The sequence below is a fragment of the Arctopsyche grandis genome, chromosome 4 (genome assembly GCF_051622035.1).
Source record: "Arctopsyche grandis isolate Sample6627 chromosome 4, ASM5162203v2, whole genome shotgun sequence".
In the NCBI taxonomy this organism is placed as follows: Eukaryota; Metazoa; Arthropoda; class Insecta; order Trichoptera; family Hydropsychidae; genus Arctopsyche; species Arctopsyche grandis.
Window position 1 is genome coordinate 34,072,411 of NC_135358.1, and position 14,329 is coordinate 34,086,739.

General features: G+C 35.7%; 1 protein-coding gene across 1 annotated transcript; it reads left to right on the forward strand.

Annotated features, from left to right (window-relative positions):
* The first annotated feature begins 307 nt into the window (after positions 1-307).
* LOC143910827 (kinesin-like protein KIF14) lies at positions 308-2,265 on the forward strand. Its single transcript, XM_077429423.1, has 4 exons — positions 308-750; positions 859-1,463; positions 1,547-1,723; positions 1,798-2,265. The coding sequence occupies exons 1-4, from the start codon at positions 381-383 to the stop codon at positions 2,263-2,265; spliced, it is 1,620 nt and encodes a 539-aa protein (XP_077285549.1). The 5' UTR covers positions 308-380.
* Positions 2,266-14,329: the final 12,064 nt, after the last annotated feature.

The window sequence follows — 14,329 nt, forward strand, 5'->3', positions numbered from 1 at the left end:
CGATTGTTGTGCGCGCAATTGAAATTTGTGCAATAATCCGTTTACCATAGAACCGCCGCAAAAGAAAAGTGTCATTATTACGACGGTTACGATTAATGAATTATTTCCTTCCATAGACTAATCGTCTTAGAGAAGATATTTGATGGATATATTACAGTTGTTGGCTCCCGTGGTCAGCGATTATCAAAACAAAATCGTGAAAAACATTTAGTAATAAGTACTCCAATAGAGAGCATCTATTGTCTATGGTCGGCGAATTGACGGTTGGCGGACGTTTCGAACGAGCGCGAATAACCGTGTGGAATGGCAGTTTGGCAGGTGTTTAGTCAGCTGTTTAGTTAGAGACTTCCAGAAGTCGAAGCCGAAGCCGAACCCCCAGCATGTGGGGTCCGCGGCGTGTGGAGGCTCAGGGGGCGAAGGTGGCGCAGCGTCGGGATTCGGGGGCGCAGCGCTCGGAGTCGGGGGCTCTGCAGGTGTTCGTCCGCGTGAGACCTTCGCCCTGTCAGACAGAGGGTAACTCCAATTCCAGTTCCACCTCCACCTCCACTCCCACTTCCACCCCTGCCTTTTCGGGCTCCGACCGTCAACTGAACCCGGTCAGTGCCCCCGGGACCACTTACACATTCGAGCGGGTCTTCTGGACTGAGGAAACCCAGGCTGGAGTCTTTGCCACTTGTGGTCAACCACTCTTGCAAGCTGTCCTCAATGGCTACAATGCCTGTCTTTTCGCATACGGCCAGACTGGATCTGGTAAGGCCATATATAATACCTAAACAATCTACTATTGAAACCTAGTTGAAATATTTCTAGAATTGTGACAAATTTATGTTTTTAATGTGTTTTTGTTTTTTTAATTAGGTAAGACCTTCAGTATGATGGGCAGTGATCCTTACTATGTGGGAGATTCAGCCGGACTTATCCCGCGTTTCTGTTGTGAGCTCCTTCAGAGTGTACACAACGGAAACGCAGAGTGCCAAATAGAAATGAGTTACTTCGAAATTTACAATGAAAAAATATACGACCTTCTCGTACCGAGCTCCGACTCGGAAAAAAAGTCTCTCAGAGTCAGGGAGCATCCCGAGTTCGGACCGTACGTTGAAAATCTCACTGCGCATCATATCGAGGACTTTGACGGCATGAAGCTTTTGTTGAATTTGGGCAATTCTAGAAGAGCTACCGCCGCTACCATTCACAATGATCATTCGTCCAGGTCTCACAGTATCGTACAGCTATTGGTGCGCAAACACACCGAAAGCGCACTGGTGCGAGCGAAAGTGAGTCTTGTGGATTTGGCAGGAAGCGAAAGAATATGTCATCCGGCCGTCAATCAGGTCCACTATAAAGAAGGTCTCAGTATCAACAAGTCTTTGCTGACTTTGGGGAAGATTATCAATTGCTTGTCGGACGCAAATAAAAAGCATTTTGCGCCTTATAGAGAATCTGTACTTACTTGGCTTTTGAAGGTACATAAATTGTATAGTTTTCCTACTTTTTTTTGAGATCATAACTAACGATTATTATATTTTTATAATTAATATATTTCCAGGAGAGTTTGGGAGGTAATTCTTTTACATCAATACTGGCCACAGTGTCTCTCGATACTTCAACTTCGGAGGAAAGTTTGGCTACTTTACGATACGCTTGTCAAGCTCGTCGTATTGTCAACAAAGTCACTGTAAACGAAGATCGACATCATAAGCTTATTTACGAGTTGCGGAGAGAAGTATGATATTCAGCTTATTAAAATGGTTTTGCTAAACGAATTTTATTGCTAATAATGTATCCATGTTGTTTTAGGTTGAAAGATTGAAATCATTAAAAGAGTCGAGCACGGAAAATGATAATTTAAGAATAATTGAATTGCAACAGACTGCTGCCGAGGAAAGATTGAAAATTGAGATGAAACAATTGTCGACAGATTTAGAAGTTGCAGAAAGAAGAAGGAACGAATTAGAAAATCAAAAAAAACTCTTCTTCGAAAATATCAAAAAGAACGACATTTCTCTGTATAAAAGTGATTTTTTCAATAATCTTCAAGATTTATTGGACGATTCTCACGAAGAAGATACGACGGTGGTAAACGCCAATTCTAAGAACTATCAGGAAATGTTTGCCCGTCTTATAGATTTCAGAAAATCTTTGGAAAATTTACATGTTTGCTGTTCGGCTAATTCTGACCCGATGCTTTTTAATGCGAAAATTTTACCCTTGCTGGTGAATATTAGAAAATACAGCAATGAAATTATGGATGTTCTTTCTGCGTGACATTTAAATTTGATTTTAAGGCTGTTATTTGTGAAATAATAATTAATATATTTTCCATACGATTGAATAAGTTTTTGCCATGATAAAAAAACGTTTGAGATAGTTGTTCGGTAACTAATATATCTGATTACGTTTGTTTTTATTTTTTTTTATCATGTAATGTGACTTTTTGCTGTAATGTATAATTTTGAATTGAAATATGAAACACATCTAATTACAATAGCGCATAATGAAATACTGATTGTATTGCGAATTGATTATTAATTTTAAGATGACCGGTTGAATTTATTTGCTGAAGTAAATCAATTATAACTGCCACTATATGTATGTACATATATGAATACAATATTATATCAATTTAAGGCAATCTTAAGTTTAGATATGTTTGGTGTTAATACATAAGTTAATTTTAGTCTCTAGATCTGTTTTACATTATTATTTATATTAAAAATCATAATTATTAACTGTTATATTATTTTAATTTGTATTTATTATAAACATAAATTGATCAATGGTTTTTTTTAATAAAAGAAATTTATATTTTTGTATCATATTTATTTTATTTTAATATTAATATTATTTATTTATTATACTGCAGTGGCGTTACAGAGTGATCCAATGCGCCATTATTGCCATACATACTACAGAGTTACATTTATTTATTTACTAGAGGTTTTACCCAGCTTCGCTCGGTATTTGTAATATAAACAGCTTAAACATGACTAATCTAATAGTAAACATTTTACAAAATTTATTTGAATAGTATTATTTTATTGAAATTTATTTGAATATTCAATTTTTTTTTATTAAATTCATGGATTCTACGGACCAAAACGTACATACATACATACAAAGTCTCTTTCGAAATTATATAATACTAGTGTTTTTGCCCGGCTTCGCTCGGTATTTGTAATATAAACCGCTTAAACATGGCTAATCTAATAGTAAACATTTTGTTAAATTTATTCGAATAGTTTTATTTTATTTAAATTTATTTGAATATTCATTTGTTCGATGACGTCACGGATGTACGAACCAAACAAACATACATACATACAAAGTCTCTTTCGAAATTATATATTCGATTTTACAGTTATGCACCCATATATATTTTTTACATTAAACACAACATCTATGGTCAAACATTTTAACAGAGTATTATACAAAACAAATACAAATGTTAATTAACATCCAAAGAGACATTTAGGGCGAAATCACACAGCGTGGTATGCGATATGTGGTACGCAGACAAGTTCTCCAATAATGGCTATAATTCTTAAAATCGCTATCGACATTGATGTATAATACACTAGATTAGCCCTGACGTGTGATTTCGGTCGAAGATCTTGTCTTCACTAACTGAGGGGGGCGGGAGGTTTAACTAGCGGGGAAGTTGGGAAAAAAAAGGTTTTCTGAGAGAAACTGTGCATGCGCCAAAAGGGAGACCAGTATAAAGCGTGAGGGCGGATCTATGTGTATTATATATCTATGATTATCGATCACTGTCAAGGTATTGTTGCGTAGGGGTGGGTGGAGGATCCAAGTAAAAGGCCAAAGTCGTTTCACAGCATTTATTGGTGATTAAGGAGATACACATACTGGCAGTGCTCCGTCCAGAATGTCTTGATATCGCATAAGTACCTCCTTATAAAGGAAAGGTCTCTCAGGGCATCTTCGACGTCCAGTTTGTTTACCTATTGTAATGGTCACGTACTAGATGTGCCACGGAAGTTAGTCCCACGCTATCGCTGTGGGTTCTGAGAACTCTACCGGAATGCGACCGAGTTATCGCTACCCCCGCTAAGTGCATTCGGGGGTATCTCATTGTTAGCCGACTTGTACTTTAGCCTGGAGATAATCCTCGAAACCAATTATAACGGCGGCTCCTTTTAGTATACGCTACAGTATATAATAAACATCCCACATACCACGCTGTGTGATTTCGCCTTTATGGTCAAATTTGCAGCATATGATACAATTCAATGAAATTCGTTATAATAAATAAAAGCAAAAGCAGAATTATATGATAAAAAAACAAAAGAAAAATAATACACAATAAACCTTGAAAAAATACACACAATGAAAGAAAAATACGCAGTAAAAAAATCAAATATACAGAATCTACATGTAGTAGGGAATATCTTGTATTCACAGGCAACACCAATATACAGCACATGGAAGAGAGGAGATCAAATTTCCACTCATACTGCATCCAATTATGAAAATAATGATAAGCGCAGGCTACCAGACAAATAGGTTAAAATAACCACTGATAACTTATGCCCACTGAGGTGGGAAATGGCACGGCAGCAACGATTTCATTAAGAAGTCGGATAACTCTTGTAATAAGAGCCATCCGATAAAGTACTGTGCGGGTAGAGGTACAACGATCAAATGATGATGTCTACCGCGCACATAGCACTGTTCGACAAATGACGACTTTTTTTTTGGTTCAGAGACAAGATATGACTTTTCTTATAGATCTATGCCCAGTGAATACGAATCTGGTAATAAAAAAATGTTGATAGGTTCGAGATTCGGAGATATGCATATGTGTTTTTTAAATCGCGGGATTTTTCTATATCTTGGTGTTGTTCGGTCGATGTCTCAATATCTGGTAATTTAATGTTCAAAATGAATATTGGAATCTATAGTCGGGTATTTTATCTTTCATTTGTAGTACTTTTCAGCTTTCAAATCTCTCTAAGTAGTAGTCCAGTTCAAATCAAAAGTCAAAAGTACGTATTTTCATTTGAGATTTTTTTCCACTGTTAATACTATTTCATATTGAGTATTTTCTATTGAAAAATGTTTATTGGGATAGTGCTCTGGCCACAATATTTTTTGTTTTCGTTTAAAAGGGTTAATTGGAAGTGTGCTGAATTTTAAATCGGTAAAATTACGAGCTAAAAGCTCGTACTAGTATTTACTCGTATTTACACGAATCTGAATTGAATCAATAGAGATAATATATTAAATTGTCTTTATATAAGTATTAAATAAAATTCCACTTAGAAAAATCATATTATTCAGATTGCTCAACGTTTGTTATTATTTATACTACATATATTGTTCTTGAAGTCGTGTAAAAGCTAGAGATCGTTTATTGGAAAGTTGACTATTTCAAACTTTGTCAAGATCATTAAAAAAATTTAATAAAATATACAAGTTCTAGTGAATGTGATGATATTATATTATGAAATTTTATGTAAAAATGTGCGTTATAAATCTGAAATTACGACAAAATAGCTAAATAATAAGTATATAGGAATGATAGTAAAACTTATTGTCAGTAAAGTTTCATTTACTTTTTGGCTTGTGATGTTCAAAGCTCCTTTAATGGATCGTCTTCATTCTTTCATTTCTTTTATTCACCGAAGTGCTATCTGTGGATTTTCACTGCGATTTTTTCCGGAAATAAATATACCTACACGAATCCACAAAATTTAAAAAGATTTCAAGCGACATTAAAATTTTAACGAGCACAATAGACTACTGGTTAGCATATAATGCTTTGAATAAAGTGGTCACGGGTTCAAATCCCACTGGTTTCTGCTGGCCAGGCTTTAGATTTGTGACTCCAGGTCAATCGTTTCCTATCAGAATTTGCCAATTTATCTGATTTTCATTGAAACGGTCCCAACAAATTGGCAACCTTAACCATTTTCTCGCAAATCTCGAGTTTTCAGCAATCTTGAGTTTTACTGAATTGTATAAAATGATGCAAATTTAAAAATTTGACCATAAATGTCTCTGTGGATGTTAATTGATATGTATTTACTGAATTGCTTAAAAAATGCTGCAAATTTACAAATTCGACCATAGATGTCTCTGTGGATGTTAATTTATATTTATTTACTTTGTATATACTTGTATGTCAATTATATTTCAAGTGAAAATATATTTTCATTGACGTTTCAGTAAAATCATAACCTTTACAGGGTTGGTTTTTCTTCATTTAAGATTAGATTGTTAGGGTTGGTATTATTTAAGGATTAGGATAGGTAAGGTTAAGTAAGGGTTGGCCCTATTCATTTAAGGTTGGGTTGTTAGGGTTAAATTTATAGAGGTAAACGTTGTAAATTCATTATTTGATACATTTTCACTGCTTGAATTGGTGAAAATATGTTTTCACTAGTGAAAATATATTTTCATTTGAAATACGCTTTCACTGTAAAATATACATGTATCAAATGTACAATGTTTTTGGCCAGGAAGGCGCATTTGGGGTCATCTGTTAGGCCTTCCTGGTATAAATAAAAAAAAAACTCCTACTGATATACCTACTGATTCAAGAATATTTTTAGTTTATATTAGAAAATTATTCATAAAGGATTTTCCGGCAGCGACAATGTTTTCAAGGGTAAGTTGGATACTTGATTTTGCTCATTCACTATTTTATTATATATTGATTTCGTCCATTGGACATTTGCACTTTTAAGGGTGAAAGTAAAAGAATGATGATTGGGGTAGTGGAAATCCCCGTGACAGAATACGAGTGGATTTACCCTAGTGGTGCCACTTACAGTGAGTGCTGCTACTTGTTGCCGGAGATTGAGGGTCGTCTCCATGGAGACGGCAGACCTGCCTCCACCTTCCTCATTCACCCACACCATTTCAGAAAATGTAGGGTTGACCCAACCCCCACGGTACATACATTTTAGATATTTATTTATGTTATAATCTTGTGTCTATTTTAATTTTGGAAATCAATCTTCTGCTTGTTAATGCCTTGTCCGCATCCGGACGTTGGCGACCACCTCGTCGATTATTTGAATATATCCGCATCGGTCTTCAGCGGCTCGGAACAGCTCTTCGGCCCTCATATCGGTCCACATGCGCATGTTTCCAAGCCAAGATAACTTTTTCCTGCCAATCCATTTTTTTCCTTCTATTTTCCACATGGTTATCAAACGGAGAAATTCGTATTTTGGACCCCGTATCATGTGTCCGAGGTACTCCATCTTTCTCCGCTTGATGACAGAAACAAGTTCCCTGCCTCTCCCCATCATGCCGAGGGCAGCTTCGTTTGATATCTTTTTGGTCCACGGAATCTTCAGCATACGCCTATAGACCCACATCTCAAAAGCTTCAATGCGGCTGATCATCTTGGTTTTCAGAGTCCACGTCTCACATCCGTGTAGTAATACTGTCCAGCTCTTCGCGAATCTCAACCGCGTATGAAGATTGAGATGCTTGTTTGTAAGCGCCGCCTTCATTTTTACAAATGCTGTTCTAGCCATCTCGATGCGGATTCTTAGATCTTCATCTGGGTCCATCTCTTCATTCAGCCAGGTACCCAGGTATTTGAATATTTTTACTCTTTCTATCACCTCTCCATCCAAGGTTAGATTCCCGGTGTCTGTTTGCATTCTATCTACTATCATAAATTTTGTCTTCTTTAGATTTATGCGCAGACCTCTTCGATTGCTTTCTTGATGTACACGGTCTAGAGATCTTTGCAGGTCTGCTAAATTTTCAGCGACTATCAATAGTATTGGAAATCAATAGTATGCGTTAAAAATGGGTGACCGTCACCGCACCGAATGTTAAAAAATCGAAAATGTTCGTTTACCATGCATACATATGAAAAACGGTTAGTATATACATATATCAGTGGCGTGCGGTAAATCTCTCTCTCCCCCCGTCGCATATCCTCACTTAATTTGCACGAGCAGGATACAAGAGGAACAAGAGGATGCCGTGGGTCTACCTCACGGCACCGAAAGTGAAAAGGTCGAAAAAACAAATATCGGAAGGCAAAGATCGAAAATCTAAAGATCTTAATTCAAAAGATCAAAAAAAAAAGGATGCATGGTAAACGGTACTATGTATAATATATACCGGTCTCCGTGACGAGCCAGAATGTTCAATTACAGAAAACACAAATATCGGAAGGCAAAGATCGAAAATCGAAAGATCTTAAGTCGAAAGATAAAAAAAGGGTGCATGGTAAACGGTACACACTCATTTAATTTGCGCGAGCAGGATACAACAGGAACAAGAGGAACAGGCTTTTCCTCCCGTATTAATGTGCGCGCGCAGAATACGGGAGGAAAAGCCTGTTCCTCTTATTCCTGTTGTACCCTGCTCGCGCAAATTAAGTGACTATGTACGTGAGTATGTGTCGTTTACCATGCACCCTTTTTTTTTGATCTTTCGACTTAAGATCTTTCGATTTTCGATCTTTGCCTTCCGATATTTGTGTTTTCTATAATTTAACATTCTGGCTCGTCACGTAGACCCAATATATACATATAATATATATCGGTAGCATGCGGTGAAATTATCTCTCTTTTTGTCATACAGCCTTGTTAAATGTGCGCGCGCAGGATACGGGAGGAAAAGCCTGTTCCTCTTGTTCATGTTGTATCCTGCTCGCGAAAATTAAATGAGGATGTACGACGGGGGGAGAGAGACTTTTACCGAACGTCACTGATATATATACTAACCGTTTTTCATATGTATGTATGCATGGTAAACGAACATTTTCGACTTTTTTACGGTTACCCATATTTAATACACAATTATTACATAAATCGAAACCATACATGACATATATGTTCAGACATTGCAAACATCGTATACAATACGATCAATAAGCATCGTATACAATACGATCAATAACATTTTCACAAAAAACATCCACAGAGACATCTATTCAGAGAAACCTGAGATATAACACAATAATTCAATAGAGGGAAAGCCAATTCTGCAGGAATCGTTTCAATGAAAATCAGAAACATCGGCAAACTCTGAAAGGAAACGACCGACCTGGTTACAAACCAAGGTCTGGCCAGCAGCAACCAGTGTGACTTGAACTCACAACCACACTGACCTTAGCAAGACATTCTAACCGATAGTCCATACTGCTGGTTGAACTTCACCGTCAATCAGCTTGTGGTATGAGTCCGATGCAAACTGTCACTCTATTGTGAGTTCTCAATCATTCCAATTAACAATTATATTACATTCCCAACCACAAACCGACCGGAAGCAGATACATACATACAAACCGAGATAGTCTCGGTCATAAAAAGATCTACTTATATTATATGATAAGCTTTTCAATCAAATATATTTTTGGGAATTCCGCTCTTTTGGGCAACCCTGCTCAGATGAAATCAGGACAGGATTTAGTGGCGCTGACGGCTCTTTACCAACTTTTCCCCATTTCCGTCGCTTTCATGCTCCAAGCTTACAGGATGCTCCCATTGATTTTTCTCATAAAACTATTGTATGTATTTCAACAGTGGAAATTCCACACAATTCCAAAGCCTGTATGGAAGCTTACTCTGGATATTATTATTTAAATTTAAATATTGCGTCACCTTTTAACAAAACAGTCGACGAAAATCGTAGTTACGTATATACTACATACATATACCTAGTGATGTTGATTTGTAATCGTTTGAATTGATTTTTAAAATTCAAAGATATATGTACCGACAATGATAATTATGTTGCTTACGTATATCCGTTTTTATTTAATTAACGACGTGTCGTGATTTCATTATGGATTTATTTTGCACATATTCCGGCTAACGAGTTTGAACCGGAATCAATTAATCATACTGCGTTCGAGCTGTGTCACGGTCGTTTTCGATGGACTTTTCAGCTGAAATTATGCATGGTGTTGCAGTTTATGAAAGTCATCTGATGTCGACAATCCTTGTGACACGATTTCAAACAATGTATGAAATTTGAGAAGCGTAGATTCCCAGCGCTTTCATCTCAATCGTTAAGTCGTGCACAATGGTATTCAGCAGTTTTCCTTTTGAAGTGTATGTAATTGTCCCAAAGGACTGTACAAGTGTGCGGTGTGAATCGTGCAAATTAAATCAAAGTGCTCAGCTTCGCCCAGACAACATATTCAATTTAAAAACATTCAATAGTATACATATGTACATTTGTTGAAATAAATAAATTGACATGTTTGATCATTTTCTTTCATATGAATAAATATTTTAAATATTAATAGCCAGCAGCATAGCTCGGTCGTTAAGCTTCTGCTTAGCGTCAAGAAGGTGCCGGGTTCAATCCCTGAATGAAAAATGAATTTTTCAGAGTATGCTGTTGGTCAGACCTGGATTTGTGACTCCAGGTTGATCGTTTCCTATCAGAGTTTGCCAATTTTCTCTGATTTAATTGTTGAAACGGTTCCCGGAAAAAAAATTGGCTAAAAATCCTTCCTACCTACTATGTCACCACTATTTGAAGTTTGATTGATGTACAATAAAATTTATGTACAATTCATAGATGTCTCATTAATTTGCGAGTTTTTCAGTGTCTCGCAATTCAACGACTTGTTATAAAAATGCTGCATTTGTATTTGTTATTGTAATTTGTAATTGGCCAGGAAGGCGCATTGGGATTTACCTGTAAGGCCTTCCTGGTATATATGTGAATAAATAAATAAATAAAAATTGGTCAGTTTTTATCCATATATGCAACCAGAAACGTATAACTTTCGATTGTGTGGTCACGGGTTTTATACCTGGCTTTGTTGCTGGCCAGACCTCGGATATGTGACTCCAAGGTCGATCACTTTCTTTCAGAGTTTGCAAATTTATCTGATTTCATTGGAAACGGTTCCAAAAAATTGGTACTCCTGTCATATTTCTCGCAAAATTTTAATTTATAACATCTCAAAATTTGTTGATATTTAAAAATGCTGCAAAATTTTGTCCATAGATGTCTTGATGATTATTGTAATGTTTGACGATTGAATTGTTTTTAATTTTCCTTGAATAATACTAATGTACAATGTTGAAAATATATGTCGTGTGGATAAAAATTGGTGTATACCTGTATAAAATAAAAGTAAATATCGCTTAGACTAGGTTAGTTTATGTTTATTATAATTTTTTTAAATACATTTTTATTGTTGTTCGTAAGTAAGTGGTGGATTATCATACTATCATTTTTTTTCATTTTAAACAGGTTATTTTTCTTCTTTCTCATTTTGCTCAATGCCGACCGTTTTGGTCATTTCTTGTCATCTTTGATTCGGTGGACGATCGCCTTCACTCTTTCCGGTCCCAAGTGTAGCTCGAGGTTACTCTTGGTCTCTCAACTCGGGCAACCAAAAGTGACCAATAATCCACTTACTAATAAGAGTGTTCAACTGATTTCGCTGGTCGACCGACTTTATTTTTTGGCCAAACAGTGAGTTTCCCGGTGTGGCATGCTCCATGCTTACATTTGATCTGGTCGCGCAACAGTCATCCATCAGGTCACCCGTTGTGGACTGACTCTAAATGTAGTGTTTAGGGACGATCCCGTCAGTTCTTTGATTTGATCTGACCATATTGTGGGAGACTACTAGCTTCTGGTGACTACCAGCTTCTCGAGACTCTCCACATTAATCCTGGAAACATGGCCAAAGTAGAAAAGAATCCTCTCTCTGAAACTCCCAGATTATTGAGGACGAAGACTCAATGGGATACCCAAAATCCGTCTCTAGTACCATATTTCAAAGGCATGTCCCTTTCTCTCTCTTCCAGTGTCCATGTCTCAGCTTCCAGTGTGCCAAGGGGATCACCAAAGATCGCACCAGACAGATTTTCGTCTTCTTCATTGTAGAACGGTTCTTCCATATCTTTGTTCGAAGGATTATCGCCGATTTCACCATTTCCATTCTTCTGCGGATTTCTGATTGGCATCCTCCTTCTATTGAAGTCAAAGCAACTGAGTAAATAAAATCGTTGACTTCCTCACAGTCAGGCTAAGTTTTTTCTTAGTCAGAGTAGGTTGTGTATGTAGATTAAAAATCAAGTTGTGCATAATATTTTTAATTATATAGCACAAAAATACATTGCATTAAAAATAGAAAGTTAAGTATCAACCACTTATAATACATGTTATGTCTAGATAATGACCATTTTAATAAAACAATGACCATTTATAAAAATAGTTTTTCTTCAAATATTGATTGAAATTGATAACTGGTACTGATAAAAGGTACTGATCTATCGATATGACAGAAACAAAAGTATCTAAAATCCTATTCAAATCTAATGCTGGATAGTCTGTATCTAAACAGGGCTCTGAGAGCGACACCAGATTTGATCACTGGGAAGCCGGGAATTTCCCGGGATTATTCCTTAATGCGTATCTGAATTACCTATCAAGATAATTTGTACATCGAGACATAAGAAAAAGCCGAAAAAACGTCAATGGTACAATGAAAACATTCTGGGAGAAACGTCAAACACCTTTTTGCTTACATATTACATATGTATATATATGTATGTATGTACAATATGTATTTACTAAATGTTTTATTTATTACAAAAGTGAACGCCTTCTACATTCTCAATTGCGTGAAATTTTAGTTATGTATTATACATAGCGTATCTGCAATATAGCGAACCTTTTATTACCATAACATTAATATTTAGGTATTTTATCTTATATTATTACGAGAAATAAATAGGTCATGCAATACTGAAAAGACAATTGAATTCTATATAGAATCCTCTGTAAATCTTTTCCGATACCGTAGGGAATTCTGCCGACGGATGAAAATTGGTATATATGTATGTATTTACATATATATATATTATACCTTTTTTGTCACAGATTACCTGAGCACAATCTGCTTTAGATCGTCGACTTTAGAGAGTATTTGATTAATATTATATATTAGATATATTATGAGCATTTATGAGAATTGTACATAGGTTTTTGAGCTCTGTTTCCTATTATGATGTTCATTAACATTATAATAATATAATACTATGATTACTAACAACATCAAATTAAAATTGTAAAAAAGAAAATGATCAGTAGATCAGTAGCTATTAAAATAGATATAAGATGTATTGTGAACATAATTTACATGTTATGTTATGTTATGTAAAATAAAATAAATAAATTTTTAAAATTGGACAAAAAAACCAACCTGGCGTTGCTCGGGAATTTTGCCTATTGATTCCGGACCCAAAACTGCCTATGAGTACATATTTATTAATTTATTTACAACTAACTGAACCCGGCATGCGCTGCAATGCCACAATAACGCATACAATTCCCGTTCCCTTCTGTCGGAAAAATGCAAGCAGTGAAAACATTTGAAATTATTCAATTGTTTGTTTATTTTACCCTAACAACGCAGGTCGCGATGCGAAAACATTTGAAATTATTGTGTTGCAATGACACTCATTCCCGTTTTTCCCGTTTCCGTTCCCGTTTTTGGACGATTTTTTTTCACAGTAATCTTTCCGAACATGCATAAAACAAATCCTGAAAGTTCCATCGTAATCGGTCCAGTGGTTTAGGAGCCTATTCGAGACACAGACAAATAGAAATTCATTTCCAGCAGTTTGGCTTAGTGATAGCGTATATATTTAGCATCACTGAGGTCATAGGTTCGTGTCCTCGCCACTGCTGGTTAGATTTGGGGGTTTTGTGACTCCAAATCGATCGTTTCTCTATCAGAGTTTGCCAATTTTATCTGATCATTGCTGAAACGGTTCCTGAAAATTGGTATTAAAAAAATCTAATCCTGTTGTCACAAAAATCTGCCTGTGTATAATTTGTATTAATTATACACAGTAATCTGAAATCCATAGATGTCACTATGATTATTATTTCTGATTAATTGTTATATTTTATATATTCTGATTGTATATGTATGTATTACTGTATTTCTGATTTCTGATTGTTTATGTATTTCATTAACGTACACCCGTCGCATTGGAGCAAATCTGTAATGGCGAGTGTGTATTGATTTGTAACAATAAAATGAAATGAAATAAAATAAAATTTATATGTACATATGTATATATACATATGTATATAGATTTCGTTATAGTGACATTACAGATTAGCTAGATATTAAAATGGGATGCTTAAGTTGTTGGTTTTATAGTGAAAACCGTAGATTTGCACGGAAAAACCAACGAATATTTAATTCGTTTGATATATTCAGCTCTTAATTTTGACACATACTCGTACATATGTACATATGGCATTGAATCTTTACTTTTTCTATGTACGTGGTAACAATAGATGATGTTTTGTGATCATGCGAAAATTCGAACTCGAGATTTTGACTGAT